The sequence below is a fragment of the Gossypium hirsutum genome, chromosome D10 (genome assembly GCF_007990345.1).
Source record: "Gossypium hirsutum isolate 1008001.06 chromosome D10, Gossypium_hirsutum_v2.1, whole genome shotgun sequence".
Classification (NCBI taxonomy): Eukaryota; Viridiplantae; Streptophyta; class Magnoliopsida; order Malvales; family Malvaceae; genus Gossypium; species Gossypium hirsutum.
Genome location: NC_053446.1, coordinates 769737 through 786466, shown reverse-complemented (window position 1 = coordinate 786466; position 16730 = coordinate 769737). Strand labels below are relative to the sequence as shown.

Below are 16730 nucleotides of genomic sequence, written 5' to 3'. Positions count from 1 at the left end.
TTTTGGAATCCATCACCTTATCGGAAGTTTTGTTAGTAGAGTTGTTTCTACAATTGGGGAATTCGTTGCTTCCTCAAATGTGCTAAGACGCATTCCCTTTCCCTCATTTACCTCAGTTTCTTGGAAACCTCTTAGTAGGAACTTTTTTTAATTCAAAATGGATGGTTCAGCTCTTGGAAACTCGGAAAAGGTGGAAGCAAGTGCTCTCATTCGAGATGACCAACAAATTGGGTATAGGCATATCCCTTGTGCAAGTAGTGTTCAAGTTGAGTTGTAGGCGCTTAAAGATGGGCTATACTTAGCGACTTCATTAAATGTCAAGGACATAGAGATTGAAGTTGATGCTACCACTATTATTTACCTTATGTCTAATAATAACTCTGCTAATATGATCCTCTTATCTTTGGTTGATGAGTATAGGATGCTTCGATAATCTTTGATTATTAGGTCGTTGCTACATGTATTTCGAGAATGAAACAAATGTGTCAATGCCTTAGCCCGTTTAGGGCGTAACTTCCAATCTACTTCCCGTTGTTGCATAATTGTATTATGTATCAAACTTGTCTCTTTTAATATTTTATAAATTTTTTTTCTTTTTCAACAAATATAGTTAAACAACTCTAAAAATGTGTCAATTAATGGGTTTTTTTTTGTTTCAATGGAATAAAAATGAACAATTGTTAATTTTTTTATTTGTCAATATTTATTTTTAAGGGTTATAACATATGATGCAATAATTTAAAAAATATATTATAAATTTTAGGTGGACCAAAAGTTACTTTATAAGGCCAACATAATCTTTGTTAATAAAGTATTTAATATTTACAATTTAGTACTAAATAAATAACCATATTTTCTTCTATAAATTAATGTTAATGAGTCTTTTGTTACAAAGAATGTGGCAACATTTGTAAATAATTATTCAACTATAAAATATTAACAATAAAATTTAAGCTTAGGTTACGAGATAGTAATTATTATGGATATGCCTAAATAAAAAGTGTATATATTTAGAATTCGTGTGTTGATCTAATGGTTTGGGTGTGATTTTTATTCAAGTCGTGCTAGCAGCGTTGTTATTAGGACTTTACCCTCTTATAATTAAATATATATATATTTAAACTAAATTTTAATTATAAAGAGGATTTTTTTTTCTTTTTATATTTTTTATATAAAATCTAAAGAAATACATGCATAATATGAAATTTAAACTCAAAACATCATAAATTCTACTCTCAATTTTACCATCTCAATTAAAGATATATTTAATTTTTATATTTAAATTTTTTAATAATTTTAACATGCCATAATCTAGCTTCTTAAATATAATTGATTCATATTCTTATTTTTCTAATTTTTTTAAATCTAAATAATTTTCAAACAATTAAAAAAATACAAAATACAACACAGACCCATTAACCCAAAATTGCCTATCATTATTCTTAGGAACCAAAACGCATTTGGCTTAGCTTGTAAGTCATTGAAGAAAAGTTCCATGAGTAATGAACCATACATATTCGAGAAGCATTTTTCTTTGTATGTTCAAATGGGTAGCCCACTTGCCACCACACAAAAAAATTCCCTCCAAATCATTAAATTTATATTTCTTTACTTTTGGAATAAAGTGAAGATTAGGTGCTCTTATTTCATTTCCTTTTAAAAAAATAATTAATTAATTAATCTCGTGCATTAGCTTGATAGTCAGGGTGTTCACCACCCTAAGTATGGTTTAGGTTTGAGTCATATTAATTACGTTGTTGTTAGACCTTCACCTTCATTTTACAAATTTTCCAAAAAATAATAATAAAATAATTATTTGCATAACGTTAGTTCGTGCTTTTTAAATTGATATTTTTAAAATTTTTAATGCAAATAATCGATTACTCTTTTTTATTTGATCCGAGATCAAATTAAGCTCTATTGATTATGTATGAAGAGTATTTCGCATCACAATTAGGCCCAACTATTGTAAATTTTGATTGCAGAGTTTTATCAGTGTAAATTTAAAAATTTTCAAGCTGAATTGATGAGTAAAGGCATACTAAGGGTTGAATTTAGGATGTAATCAAGCTAAATTGAGTTTGAATACTGACAAACTCGAATTTGATTTCGGTATTGAGTTTGAATTCAATCGAATGTCAATTTTTAAGTTTGAGTTCGACTCAAGATACAATCGAGCTATAGGCGCTCAAACTCAATTAAGTTCGTTTATCAATTTTTTCACTCAAGCTCAAATTCAAGCTCGGCTTGATAACTAAGCTTAAGATTAACAATATATATTAAGAGTAATAACGTAATTTAATAATATAAAAATTAAAAAAATTCGATAAGATTCATGAGCTATTTGAGTTTGAGTATTAGTAAACTTGAATTCCGCTTGATCAATGGCTTGAGCTACTCGAACTTTGCTTGATAATTATTGAAACGAATTTAATTTTTGGTTAAACTCGAATAACTTGTAAACTTTAGAGTATCGTTTACACCTCTACCGATGATAGCCTTGCAAGTACATAAATGATAGAGCCATCCACTATCTAATATGCTTTTGAGTCGAAGTCGAGTTCCTTTTAAACAAGTTCTAGATTGATTTGATAAATAACCAACCCACCCGTTGAATTTACAGGTCTAATTGCAAATGCAATGATGAAAACAAAAACATTAGCTACTGTGGCCATTTAGCATTGATTGGTGATGAACAATGAATGATGAAGCAAAATGGATTCGTTGTTTTCTATCTGTTTTATCTTTCCCTTTATTTCACTTAAGTGTTTTTCCTTTCGACCCAAGTAATCACGAGAAACCCTTGAAAAATTCATCTGCTAAAACCACACCTTTTATTACAAATAATAATAATAATAATAATAAAATCAAAAGATGCCGTGAAAAGAAAATTGCACCCAAAATATTTCCAAATTCCAGGCATTTAGATTTTAGCTCATCATTTCAACCCATTTTTTTGGATTTTGATTTGATTTTCGTTGCTTTTTTTTTTTTTGAGTAATTCATGAAACCCATCTACCCTTTTCCAATCTTGTTCAAATCCCATGTTTTCGAATCAGTTCATGAAGTTCTTGAAATCAACCCATACATTCAGAAGGAAAATACCTTTTGATTGTTTGTTTTAACCCTTTTTAAAAGCCTGAAAAAAGCCATGGGAACCTCATGTTTCAATGGTTTTCGCCTTCGAAAATCGAGGAGCAAGCATTTACAACTCCCATCATCGTCGGCGAAAGCACGGCTAAATTCCGATACGGTGAATATAGATAAGAAGAGATTTGATAGCTTGGAATCATGGTCGATGATTTTGGATTCGGAGAATGTGGAAACGTGGGAAGTTTCGAAGGAAGATCAAGAGGAATGGACGGCTGATCTTTCTCAATTGTTTATAGGTAATAAATTTGCTTCTGGTGCTCATAGTAGGATTTATCGTGGGATTTATAAGCAGAGAGCTGTTGCTGTAAAAATGGTGAGGATCCCTCATCATAAGGAAGACACTCGATTACAGCTTGAGCAGCAGTTCAAATCTGAAGTAGCTTTGCTCTCACGCTTGTTTCATCCCAACATAGTTCAGGTAAAACAAAGGGTTAAATTCTGCTATTAATCCCTGTATATATTGAGATTGTTCTATTTTGGTCAATTTTAAACCTGTTGTTTTCGAATCGATTAATTTTAGGTCCAGTAGTTAAATGATTTTCGTTAAATTCTGTTGTTAACCTCGTAGTATAGCAAGTTATGAATTAATTTAAGTTCTCTAATTTGATCATTTTCGATCTCTATATATTTTTTCTAGATTTGAAATTTTAGTCTAAACTCAAACAACGACTTTTGAACTCGTTATTATATGAAAATAACAAGCCAACATGGTATTACACGGGCACATCCATAAATTTAATTATAATTTTATCTTGTATTAAATTGTAATTTCATCATTTTTGAAGGGGATTAAATAGAATTTTTTAGTGAGACTAAAGTGCAATTTTTACTATATATGAATTTTTACTTTTTTTTTATTTATAAAAAAATTAAATTGAATTTTTTTCATTTTGGGAGGCAAGGCCCTGCCTACTCCCTCATATTCGCCTATAGTATTATACATTTGATAATATATTTTTTACATAATATTTTAAAAATAACATAATATAATTTAATGAATTTGATGACTATCATTTGGTTTGGACTAAAATGTCAAAATTTGAAAAGTATAAATATTAAAAATGACCAAATTAAAATGTAGGATCTAAATTCATTACTTACGCATTGTATAGGGACTAATAACAGAAATTCACCAAAGAAATATAGCTTTTGTTGCTAAAGGTTGTCCCTTTTTTTTTATAGTTTATTGCTGCTTGTAAGAAGCCACCTGTGTATTGTATTATCACGGAATACATGTCACAAGGGACTCTGAGGATGTACCTAAACAAGAAAGAACCGTACTCGCTTTCGACGGAGACGATACTGAGGTTAGCTCTCGACATATCTCGAGGAATGGAGTATCTTCACTCGCAAGGTGTGATCCACAGAGACCTCAAATCGAATAATCTGCTGCTAAACGATGAGATGCGGGTTAAGGTGGCGGATTTTGGTACATCGTGTTTAGAAACACAGTGCCTCGAAACGAAAGGGAACATGGGAACGTACCGCTGGATGGCGCCCGAAATGATTAAAGAGAAACCCTATACTAGGAAAGTCGACGTGTACAGCTTCGGGATCGTGTTATGGGAGCTTATGACGGCTTTGCTTCCTTTCCAAGGAATGACACCAGTGCAGGCTGCTTTTGCTGTGGCTGAAAAGGTTTGATATCTATAATAAGATTCAAAAAATTCTTTACTTGTTAAATACAGTGAGTTGAAAAAGAAACAAGAAATTTCAGGCTATTTAGGACATTTTCATTGCTTGATCTATGGTAACAGTCCTTTCCACAGTACCTTCTTCTGGTATTATAGATTACATGTGCAAAATCATTGTTGTTTCTTAAAGACAATGATAGTTTTTAATATGTCGTCTGCTGAATAACCGATTGGACTCCCAATGTAAGGAATTGTCCTTGGGGAAGGTTTTGTCCCCATTCTCCGTGAAAAGCTAGCATGCCATAAGCGGCTGCCCTAAAAGCCTAGTTCATAGAGCGGGCGCCTCTACTATACGTGGGTGTACGGCCACCCACCAAGTCAACGTGAGCATCTCACCCTTAGAAGGGTTCGAACCCCTGACCTATACCATATATGTCATATCCAGGTGACCTGTATACAATAAGTTAAGGGTTCGAACCCTACCAAAGGCAACACACTCACATCGCCTTGGTGGATGGCCATATGCCCACGAATGATCAAGGTGCCCCTTTCGTGAACCAGGCTCTCAAGACTGCCGTTCATGGCATGCTGGCTCTCGACAGAGCATGGGAGACAAAACCCTCTTAAGGGACAATACTTTCGATTGTTAGTGGTTTGATCAGCTGGCCAAGAGATGACATTTCGAAAATTTCTTCCAAAAGCTTGTTTCTCTACGCTTAAACTTATGATGCAGCTCCTCTAATGTTTTGATAATTTTTTTCGGCAGAACGAACGACCTCCGTTGCCGGAGAGTTGTCAACCCGCACTTGCACACCTCATAAAGCGCTGTTGGGCAGCGAACCCTGCAAAGCGACCGGATTTCTCAGACATTGTTTCCACCTTGGAAAAGTATGATGAATGCGTCAAGGAGGGCCTTCCGTTAACTTCCCACTCGGGACTGGTTAGCCGAAACGTCATCCTCGAACGATTAAAAGGATGTGTATCTATGAGCTCTTCGATACCAGTACAAGCTTGACTCTTTGTAGAAGATGTTGGTATTGCTATAGCTCTTATGGTTAAAGATTATTTCATAATAATTTGTACATATTTGATGTTCTTTTAATTAACCAAAGGCTGAAAAGTTGCTACATAGAGTGATTTAGGATTTGAACCCATTATTCTATTGTTCGTTATGTAAATTGATTCTATTTAAACAATATGATTTAAATATATGCTTACAATTTGATTGTTTTTTTCGAACCATTTTCGATTTGAGTCAATAATTGTCATTCAGTTTTACCAACAGAGTTTTCAGGTAGGTTTATTTCGGGTTATTTGTTTGAGTCATTTTGGGTATGAATTATTTCGAGTCTAGATCATGTTAACATCGTAACAATCTAATCTTTTCATCAACCTAAACTTCAATTTAGGTGTTAAATATCAATTTGAATATGAAATGGAATAAATTTAAAATACGTGAATCAAATTGTAAATATGTATCTACTTATTGTATGAATAACGAGTTTTAAATTTGATTATATGTTTTAAATATGCTTCGGATCAAAATCAAAGCTAACAGTTAACACCTTACTAATAAAAGGACCTTAATGATATGAAACTAATAATAGAAGGAATTCCGTGCAATTAACCCTTTTCGAGCATGAACCATCACGTGCGGCAAGCTACCAACCAAGATTTACCGACCCCAAAAACCAAATACAAAAATCCCATTTTGCTGTCAGACACCAAACATTCAGTAAAGAAAGGGAAAAATTGTTGAAAATCAATGGCGTCGTCTAAGCTCCAAGCTCTATGGAACCACCCTGCCGGACCCAAGACCAGTGAGTTGACTCGCTTGCTCTCTTAACCCAATTATTATTAGATATTAATGGACCCTTTATTCTCATTTATGCGATTAATTAATGAAAACCGAACTCTCCTATTTCGATTTTAGGTGAGAAGATCCTTTGCTTTCAATGAGCTAACTTTGGAAGTAGAAGATTTGGGTTTCTCTTTAATCTGTTTGTGCTAGAAACTGTGAAGCCTATTGCTTGTAAAATTTAGAACTTTAATGACTGTAGAAAACTAGTAATGTTATGTATAGAAGTTTTGGGTTTTTCACAATATACGATAATAATGGAGCAATTTCCTTTTTTTCTCAAAAAAAAAAATCAATTTAGGATAAAATTGTAGGCTGCATGCACCATTTGGGAAGAAGACTAATATTCCATAACTCCATGATTGAAAGTGAAGAATAGTTGTCTCTGTGATTCGTATTTAGATTACATAAAGTCATAAAGGGATGAATGTGCGTAAAAGTACCATGGAGAACCTTGTACTAGGATTCCTTGTACATTAGATCAAAGAGCAAACTGGTACTTCTGTTAAAATTCAATCCATTTCTACTGTTAAATATTGGTCTCTATATGTTAGAATGAGATACAGGTGCTGGTTATTTTGTCTGCAACATCAGTCTTTAACAGCAGAAATGACTTGTTTGCTCTTTGATCTAAGGGGATTAATTTGCCCATTTTTTAACTAAAAGGGGCAAAATACAATTTGACTTCTAGTATAAGGGCCTCCATGAAACTTTTACCAATCAATGTGAGGTTTTATGAACTTCTGATAGTCCATCAATATAAATATAAACAGATACTTTGGTGGGTGACATGTACAATAGGTAGTACAAGTGCGTTATTTCTTTGTACTAAATTGTCTAGCCTTAATACTTGCATAAGCTAATGTCTTGTTGTTGTTTCGTCAGTTCACTTTTGGGCCCCAACTTTTAAATGGGGCATTAGCATAGCCAACGTTGCCGACTTCACTAAGCCACCGGAAAAACTTTCCTATCCTCAGCAAATAGGTAATAATGCTTATTGTGTTTTAATGTACCTCTTACCTGTGTGTTGCAAATGTCTCACCACCTCTTATTCTACTCTCATACTTGCTTCTTTATATTTACATGTATTTGAGGCTTGTTTAATTGGGTTGCATCTGATTTTAACAGTCTTTTCTAGTTTTCTGAGTGTTATTTTCTGGTACACAGCGGTTACTTGCACTGGAGTTATCTGGTCACGCTATAGCACTGTAATCACTCCAGTAAGTTTGATGATTAATTTGGATTTACCTTTCTTCTAACGACTCCACGAAATCAACGTTATCAAAGAGAAATATACAAACAAACATGTACATGTACATCTTGACCTAGATCACATCCTTAATATGAACCATTGTCTTCATTTTTAACTTGTTTTCCATATTAGGCTTGCGCCATTTTTGTGCCGTATAGATTTGGTTTGGTTTGCTTCTGATTGTAGTTCATTTCCTTGGTTTCAAAATGCAGAAAAACTGGAACCTCTTCAGTGTAAACATTGTTATGGCTGGAACAGGGTTATATCAACTGGCACAAAAAATACAGTAAGTGAACACAACCGATGATATTGGTTTACTTTCCCTTGTTTGAACCTTTTTGCACCGTGTTTCAGATCTATTGGCCGAGCAAGCAAAGAGTTAATTATTATTCCAATCATTTATCCAATGCTTGTTTTACTGTCTGGTTACTTTACTTCAAAAAGTTACAAAATGGTCATTGAACTATACGAAAGTTTTTTTTTTTTTTTTTTAAATCAGGCTAGCAAGCACCAAACAACAATGGCTATGTTGGATCAATATCCACTAGCGAATAGAAAAACATACTTTGGATTCAAGTTGATTTGATGACCACTGACCAGTATCGAAAATCGGAGAAGAAAGTTGTTTGGATGTTAGTTTATAGATTTGTGACGTCCAAATTGTTTCATAAAAAAAATTGAACTATAGAGGTTATATAGTAGCAATTTTAATAACCCAGTAACTTAAATAAAAACTTTCGAATCATTTAATGACCATTTTGTAACTTTTTAAAGTTAAGTAATCGAAATGTAAATTTAGTGACCTTGGGTGTAGTTTACACTTAATGTTATTGCCATTTATTTGGTATGGTTGCTCCTTGTTGCACTGTTTATATGGTTTTCCCTCCATGTCCAGGCATGATTTCTTTTCAGAGGCAGAGACAGAGCCGGCTATTGCAAAAGAATGATTGACCTTATCTGCCAAAACCCTTTGTTTTCTTGGGCAAATATCAGCCATCTTGCCTTATTGTTTTTACAATTGATTTAAGCATTGTGCAAGAATTTATTCAAGAATGACCCGTTGTGGAAATTTGTAATTTGATAATAATTGTCATTTTGGTCTGTGCCATCAACAGATATTGAGCAATTGAATCCCTAACCGATGGGACTATTTTGAAAATGGTTACAAATTATACACAATGTCTTGAAATATTTTCCATTAAAAAGCTGTCGAGAGAACCAACTTAATGGGACATCCAACAAAAGAACAAAAAAAAACTAGCTTGTTCTGTTTCTTAAATCAATACAAGTTGCAATCAGAGCTCATCAATGGAGTGTCAAATATAAGAGACTAAAAATACAAAGACGAGACATTTCAATGTCTTCTTCTAGCTTAAGACAAGGGGGCTGCAAGTTTGAAGGCCGAAGGGAAAATTGAATCTCTAAGGAATATGCCATAAATGAGGAGACTAATAATAATGTCTACTTACCATCTGCATCTATTTGCTGAAACAGCCTGCAAAGCTATACTCATTCATGTTCGACCACTACTCAATTTTACTCTTTCCAACTGTCCGTTGCGATTTGTTTTCGAATCAGACTCAGTCACGAACCGTTTAACCCAAGCTCAAATCCAATGTGCTTTCGTTCAGATCTTGTCGCACTATTTTATTATCCTCCTGAGACAGGAAATTGGAATTAAGCTCATTCGACTTGAAAGTGAAAATTTTCAGTCCTGTTCACCCCCATGCCCCTTTTCAAATGAAAGTATATAGAAAAACATTTTGCTGCTCACCTGACTTTCATCCATAGGTATGTCATTAATGTCGGGTTTTTCATCAAGACCATCATTCCTGGAAGTTGGCTCTACAGCACTAGGGTCAGCTTCGCTCAGTTTAGATTCATCATCGGTGTTTTCATCAGCTTCCTTTCTCTGTTCCTCTAGCACAGCAATCTGCATGTTCAAGCAATCAAAATAATAAGATGATCAAACAATTTGAACTGATCTTAGGACTCGCGCTTTGCTAACATGAAAACAAATCCATTTTACGTGGACACGATTTGTGTCCACATCAGGAAAGCGCGCTGACGTGGACACAATTTGCTGATGTGGACGCGAAGGCTCATTTCGATAAATTTAAAAAAAAACTGACTTTTTTTTATATTTTGCCCATTTAAATCCACTCGTTACTGTTTAATTTATGTAGACTTTGATTAAACGGTTTAGATTGATTTTTGAGTTAGATGATTTTCAATCAATTTTGCTTTTAAAATTTAAAGGCTTTGATTCAAGTGAATCTAAACTTTCAAGCCATTTTGAATTAAGATCCGAAATTTTCGAATCAAATTATAACGATTTAATTTATTTTTAAATTCAAATGAAATTGAAAAAGCCCAATTAAACGAACAGATAGCTGGGACTGGAAATGGATTGAAGACTTGCAAATACTAAAATCGAAAGTAAAATACAATTTTTTGTTCTTAGAAATGGAATGAATGTAGGCACCGATAGACGCAAACTGCAGAGAAACAAAGCAGAAAGCCTGGAAGGTGACCTAATTTTTTATGTTAGAGAAGGGTCTCTTGAAATAGCTAAATCCTATGCTATTCCCTTCTTCTCCCCCCTTCTCAAAATTTACCAAAAAAAAAAAACCAATAACATGAAATGAAATGTACGAAGCTCGGTAAGCAGATTAACCGACGGAAGCTTGAAATTTTCAAATCAAGCACGATAACCGGCCAGTTAACTTCTCTATTATAGCTACAGCCGCTATGGCAAAATCAAGATCAAGGATACTGATTTGAATCAAGCCCCATATCTTGGTACATGTAGCATTAAATTCAATCTATCACCGGTTAAACGAAGAAAATAGTAATTAAGCACTTGATTTTTCACATGCGAATGTAATACCCGCAAATATCGGAAGGATTAAACCGATGACAAAAGAGGGAAAGAGAGTGGCCGATCCCGCCGTTTATAAAACCCTAGATGATGGAATATGCCATAAATGAGGAGACTAATAATAATGTCTACTTACCATCTGCATCTTTTTGCTGAAACAGCCTGCAAAGCTATACTCATTCATGTTCGACCACTACTCAATTTTACTCTTTCCAACTGTCTGTTGCGATTTGTTTTCGAATCAGACTCACATTCACGAACCGTTTAACCCAAGCTCAAATCCAATGTGCTTTCGTTCAGATCTTGTCGCACTATTTTATTATCCTCCTGAGACAGGAAATTGGAATTAAGCTCATTCGACTTGAAAGTGAAAATTTTCAGTCCTGTTCACCCCCATGCCCCTTTTCAAATGAAAGTATATAGAAAAACATTTTGCTGCTCACCTGACTTTCATCCATAGGTATTGTAATACCCAATTATTGCCCGGGCCCAACTAAGCCTAAGGCCTAAACTCAAGTTACAAGCCCATCTGTTAGTCCAAATTACAGCCCAAGCTATGGAACAGTTTCAGCAGAAAAAAAAGGCCCGGACTCAAGTTACAAGCCCATCTATTAGTCCAAATTACAGCCCAAGCTATGGAACAGTTTCAGCAGAAAAAAAAAACTGAACCCTAGTAGCAGTTTCTTCAACGCCGCAGCAACCGTTCCATTTCCCCCACGTTGCAGTGGCTTCGCCCACGTTCAATAGCTTGTGTGCACACGCTCGTACCTGCAACAACCACGAACTGTAAAGGGTGGAAAAGAGGTTTTCGGGGGTTTTTCTTTTCGTTATTTTGGCTATTTAAAGTCAAATCGAATATGTAAAAAAGGGGGTTGGCAAATTTTGTACTAAAAAAACTGAAAAAGAAAATACAAGGAAAAAAGGCAAGGATTTTGAAGGTGACAGATTTTTATTTTTTCTTTGTTCATTTTACTGTTTTTTACTTTATTTTGTTTTTCTTTTGTTATCCGAAAACAAAAATAAATAAAGAGAAGAAGGAAAGAAGGTTCTTACCAGTGGTGGCGTGCCATTGACGCCCTTGCTGTGTTGCGTCCGAATCGGAGTTGAAAAGGGGAGGATTTCGGTGAGAAGCAGAAGAGAAAGAAGCAGCTCTTGCGGCTGCTGTTGCTGAAGTTGGAATGGGGTTTTGATTAGAGTTTGAAATGGGGTTTTATTAATGGGCTATTTACCTTTTTAATCATTTTCATTTTTCCATCATTTCAAAATTATGGTTTTTGGTTTTTAAATTTTGCTATGAAATACTGAAATTGTTTTATTTTAATCCCATTTAAACGCAGTGTGTGGGAGGTTTGGAAAAATTTCCCTTCCGGTCCTCCTCTCATTGCGCGTACTTTAATTTGCTCCAATTTTGTTTATTGTAATTGCGGATTTGCCCCAAATCACTGTTTTAAGTTTTAAATTGACCCTTTTGTCATTATTATATTATATTATTATTATTATATCTATATATATACGCATATGTATGCTAATATATATGTATTTATTCAAATGTTTTTGTTTTTACATATGTATATACATATATACATTATATTTTATAATATTTAAATGTTTTCGTATGTTATAATTTTTATATGCTTATACATTATATATATATATTTTAAATGGATTTAAATACATATACATATCTTTCATATTTTACTACTATTTTATTTTCATAGTTTTATATATATATACGTTTATGTTTTATAATATTCATACATTTCCTATATTTTATAATTCATACATTTATATATTTTTTTATAGTCTATATATATGTTATTCAAAACTGTTATAAATACATTTTTCACATTCGTTTTATATATACGTACATATACATGCTTTCAAAATTTATTAACATTTTTTTATATATATACTTTTACTTTTATAAATACATGTACAAATTTTATATTTTATTTTCATAACTTTTGTATACATATATAGGTATATTTTAAATTAGAGTAATGATTTCATGTTACGCATTAGCATTTTATCGTACTTTTAAAGAAAAATCTATTTTTGCTTTGTGAAAGCATTAAAATCTTTTTTTAAATTTTTAAATATTTAGCAATCATGGTTCTCGAGAAAGATCGTGTCCTAACTTACTGGATCGTGTTCATTTTTTCGATGAATTGAACGAGCTAAGTATTTATTTTACAATGAATTTGCAATTTTCAAATAAAACCTTATTCTCAGGAATTCATAATGTCGGGTCCTAACTTACTGGTCGTGACATTTCGTTATCTCGAAATAAGAATTTCTAAAACAAAAAGCGATATTCGGTATTTCGAAGATTTAAAATATTGTGCTCTAACTTACTGGGTGTGGTGTTTTATTTTTTTGAAATGAGAACGTTTTATCATTCTAAATCTATTCACGGGTTAAAAATTTCTATTTAAAATCTTTTCAAATTTTCGACATCAAGACATAAAATAATCAAATTTGGTACCGATTTTTGGGCGTTACGAGGGTGCTAACCCTTCCTCGTGCGTAACTGACTCCCGAACCTGTTTTCTCAAATTTTGCAGACCAGAATTGTTTTTTTTGGTGAGCCGATCACACCTTAATAAAGGATCGGTAGCGACTCCAATTTTTGTTTTTAAAGTCGATAACTTATTTTTGTTTTAAAAAAAATGGTTTCGACAGGTATGTCATTAATGTCGGGTTTTTCATCAAGACCATCATTCTTGGAAGTTGGCTCTACAGCACTAGGGTCAGCTTCGCTCAGTTTAGATTCATCATCGGTGTTTTCATCAGCTTCCTTTCTCTGTTCCTCTAGCACAGCAATCTGCATGTTCAAGCAATCAAAATAATAAGATGATCGAACAATTTGAACTGATCTTAGGACTCATTTCTACCAACAATTGTTACAACTAAGCAGCTTCACAAACCTGTGAATGTTAGCATATTCAGATTATCCAATCAAAAACTTAAAAAGGGAATTACAATTACCAGACAAAAGCACCCACTATCAGTGTTTGATATGATCAAAAGTAGAAACATTATGTTTCATGCCAATGCAAGCAATATGATTATAGCCATACATCATGCTACTATGATTTCACATACTAGATTAGATCAGATAGGTCCAAGCATTACGGTAAAAATATCATGGAGGCCTTGTACTAGGAGTCAGATTACATTTTGTCCCCTTCACTAAAAAATAGGGCAAACTAGTCTAGACAGTGACTGATGGAATTAACCAGACAGTTGCACATACAGTGATTAGTTTTTAACAATAAAAATGGTGAAACTTTTAATAGAATGACTAGTTTGATTTTTTATCTAATGTACAAGGACTAGTTTGCCCAATTTTTTAGTAAAAGGGACAAAATGCAATTCGACTCCTAGTACAATGGCCTTCATGGTACTTTTACCAAGTATTACGACAACCGTGTTCAACTTAAAGCAACTGCATAGGGTATAGTTAGAGTTCGATTAGTCAGAGAAAAGAAACGAGGTCCTAATCTCGGTCCTCTTCCCTTTCAATCTCCGATCCAACAGTTTCACTATCATTATATCATTGGTTTCAAAAGCTCTCCAGAACCCGGATTTGATCTATGAGTATGAGGATGGCAAGCAGCTCAATTTTGTACCCTCACACATATGCAATTCAAAATTTGTTGATAAGCAAGCTATTGTTCTAGAAACACATTTTCACTAACTATAAAATTGACAAAAGTGAAGCATAAATAAAGATTCCAAGTGCATCAAGGCCATGAAAAAATATTACGAACCACAATTTATGTGAGAAACATTCATCTAATAAAATTTCAGTCATTGATCAATGCGAAAAAAAATTCCCAACTTGGGCTTTCTCTCTATTCATCATTGACATTTCCTTAAAAGCAATTAACAACAAGCTAACTCATAGTTCCATTGAAGAAGCTCGTAACATATCCAACTAAAACCCATAACAAATCAAGCAATTACATAAAATGCACGCAAAATCAAATCCCAATTCGCAGCCAAAAAAATCCCACCAAGAAACAAAGCAAAATAAGCATATACAGATAAGGAAAAAATAACTTAAAAAAGACGACCCAAAATTCGAAATTGATGAAAACCCAAGGAAGAGAATTTACCGGAATGTATTTAAACTTCCGTCTTGGCGGCTCTTGGGGCGCCGCCACGGCGTCGTTCTTAGAGGAATTGTCATTATCGTTGTTGTTGGTTTGGGTTTGGGATAAAGGTGTCCATTTAAAAAGGAGGAGATGGGAAACGTTATTACCGTTAGAAGTACCGTTGATTGTGGTCTGCTGATTATTATGAGAGTGATTATTGTTGTTATTGTTGGAGCTGTTGCCGGTGTTAGAAGGGGAAACGTGGACCCATTTCTTCTTCCATTTCCTGACCGGTCCAGTGAACACAGTGGCTGGTCCGTACCGAGTGGAGGACCGCCCGAGTCGAGCCCCCACTCCTTCCATTTAACTCGTTCGCGTTGGATCGGTGACGATTTCGCTGTGACTCGCTCTATGTTTCTCTCTCTCCCTTTAGATCTCTCCCTCTTTTTTTCTTTTTCTTTTTTTTCTGTTGTTTTTTTCCTTCGCCGAGGAGACAAGTGGATTAATTTCTTTTGTGATTTTATGCTTATAAAGTTCGGGTCGGATTCGGTTTTGGTAGCTCCGAGTTTCAAATTAGATGGGCCATTGGCTCTTTTGTTTGGTAATTTTACTAATGATCCATTTCAATTGTTTAATTCATTTTTACTAATGATCCATATTAAATGAATTTGTTGAGTGGAGAATTTTTTGTAATGTTATTCATTAGGAATCAATTGATGCTTTAACGAGATGGTATTGTCTTCGATCTAGATTTTGTCTCCTGATTCTGTATAGAGTCATAGTACTTGAAGTTGTCGGAAGAGGCAATCGATTTAACAATGTGGGAACACCTCATTTGGCCAAATTGTGCATGGTGTAAAACTACTTACCAAGGACCAAGTGGTAGAATGGTTGCCTACAAGTGCATACTAAGTGCAAATATTCACATTTTCTTAATAGGTGATTGTGAGTTATGTACGATTCGACTTGATAAGAGGCTTCCACTATGTTGAATCTATTACCTTTTCAAGCAACCTTAGGAACTTGGATTTTTGTTAGAGCCAAGAGAAAAAACTTTAAAAGGGGAACAATATTAATTTGCTAAAGGGTTCGTCAATATCACACAACATTTCGAAGATTTCTTTCAAAAGAGTTGAATATTAACACGAATACTTCATAATTTTTTTACTCAATCACTAATTGAACTTAAATTTTCACTAAAACCTTGTAAGAAACACTAAAAATGTACTGAAAAAAATTCAAACATGATTTATAATATTTGATGAGACTCGAATCTAAAATTTTAATCTATTTTAATGACAATCTAGGTCAATTTTACAAAAAAATATATAAAAAAAAAGAATCAGTTTAGTGTTTGGTATCTGAGATTGGTATTAATATTCAATTTGGTACGTGGGTTTTTTCTCCAATTTGGTACATGAGTATGACTCTAATATTCAATTTAATATTAACTTGAGTTTTTTTTATCTCAATTAAAGTCTTATGTTTTTTACTAGAGCACACATATCACATATTCATTGGGCAAAAAGCTCATGTATTAAATTGAACATTGAGGACAAATTTAAGTACTGAAATTAGGATAAAAAAATTCAGATATCAAATTGAACATTAAAGCCAACTCAACTACTAAATAATATATTAACCCAAAAAACAAATAACCTAAAAACTATCCCTGCATATAGATGTGCGGCTGAGATCTTTCCTCCTCCATTCCCAATCCTCCACATGCGTTAGATCTTCTCCTATATATACACATAACAACACGCATTCCATCATCTAGGGTTTTATAAACGGCGAGATCGGCCACTCTCTTTCGGTTTAATCCTTCCGATATTTGCGGGTATTACATTCG

General features: G+C 33.7%; 3 protein-coding genes and 1 non-coding gene across 7 annotated transcripts; 2 read left to right on the top strand and 2 right to left on the bottom strand.

Moving 5' to 3' along the window:
- Positions 1-2541: 2541 nt before the first annotated feature.
- On the top strand, positions 2542-6015 carry LOC107930305 (serine/threonine/tyrosine-protein kinase HT1). The gene is made up of 3 exons (XM_016861928.2): positions 2542-3571; positions 4336-4791; positions 5554-6015. Exons 1-3 carry the CDS (start codon positions 3152-3154, stop codon positions 5800-5802), a joined length of 1125 nt encoding a protein of 374 aa, XP_016717417.2. The 5' UTR covers positions 2542-3151; the 3' UTR covers positions 5803-6015.
- Positions 6016-6422: 407 nt separating this feature from the next.
- Positions 6423-9056, top strand: LOC107930416 (mitochondrial pyruvate carrier 4). 4 transcript variants are annotated; one of them, XM_016862087.2, is made up of 5 exons: positions 6423-6607; positions 7531-7629; positions 7813-7865; positions 8110-8183; positions 8793-9056. In XM_016862087.2, exons 1-5 carry the CDS (start codon positions 6553-6555, stop codon positions 8842-8844), a joined length of 333 nt encoding a protein of 110 aa, XP_016717576.1. In that variant the 5' UTR covers positions 6423-6552; the 3' UTR covers positions 8845-9056. The 4 variants fall into 4 exon arrangements, with proteins under 4 accessions (XP_016717576.1, XP_016717577.1, XP_040958574.1 ...); XM_016862088.2 differs by having other exon boundaries at positions 6467-6607; positions 8397-8814; XM_041102640.1 differs by having other exon boundaries at positions 6467-6607; positions 7531-7865.
- A 22-nt stretch (positions 9057-9078) lies between these two features.
- LOC107930415 (myb-like protein A) lies at positions 9079-15385 on the bottom strand. The gene is made up of 5 exons (XM_041103195.1): positions 14900-15385; positions 13420-13602; positions 11832-11945; positions 9672-9830; positions 9079-9555 (listed from the first exon to the last, which is right to left on the bottom strand). The coding sequence occupies exons 1-5, from the start codon at positions 15239-15241 to the stop codon at positions 9493-9495; spliced, it is 861 nt and encodes a 286-aa protein (XP_040959129.1). The 5' UTR covers positions 15242-15385; the 3' UTR covers positions 9079-9492.
- Positions 10545-10646, bottom strand: LOC121222940 (small nucleolar RNA snoR109). The gene has a single exon (XR_005920310.1). It is a non-coding gene; the product is annotated as a small nucleolar RNA snoR109 (small nucleolar RNA).
- Positions 15386-16730: the final 1345 nt, after the last annotated feature.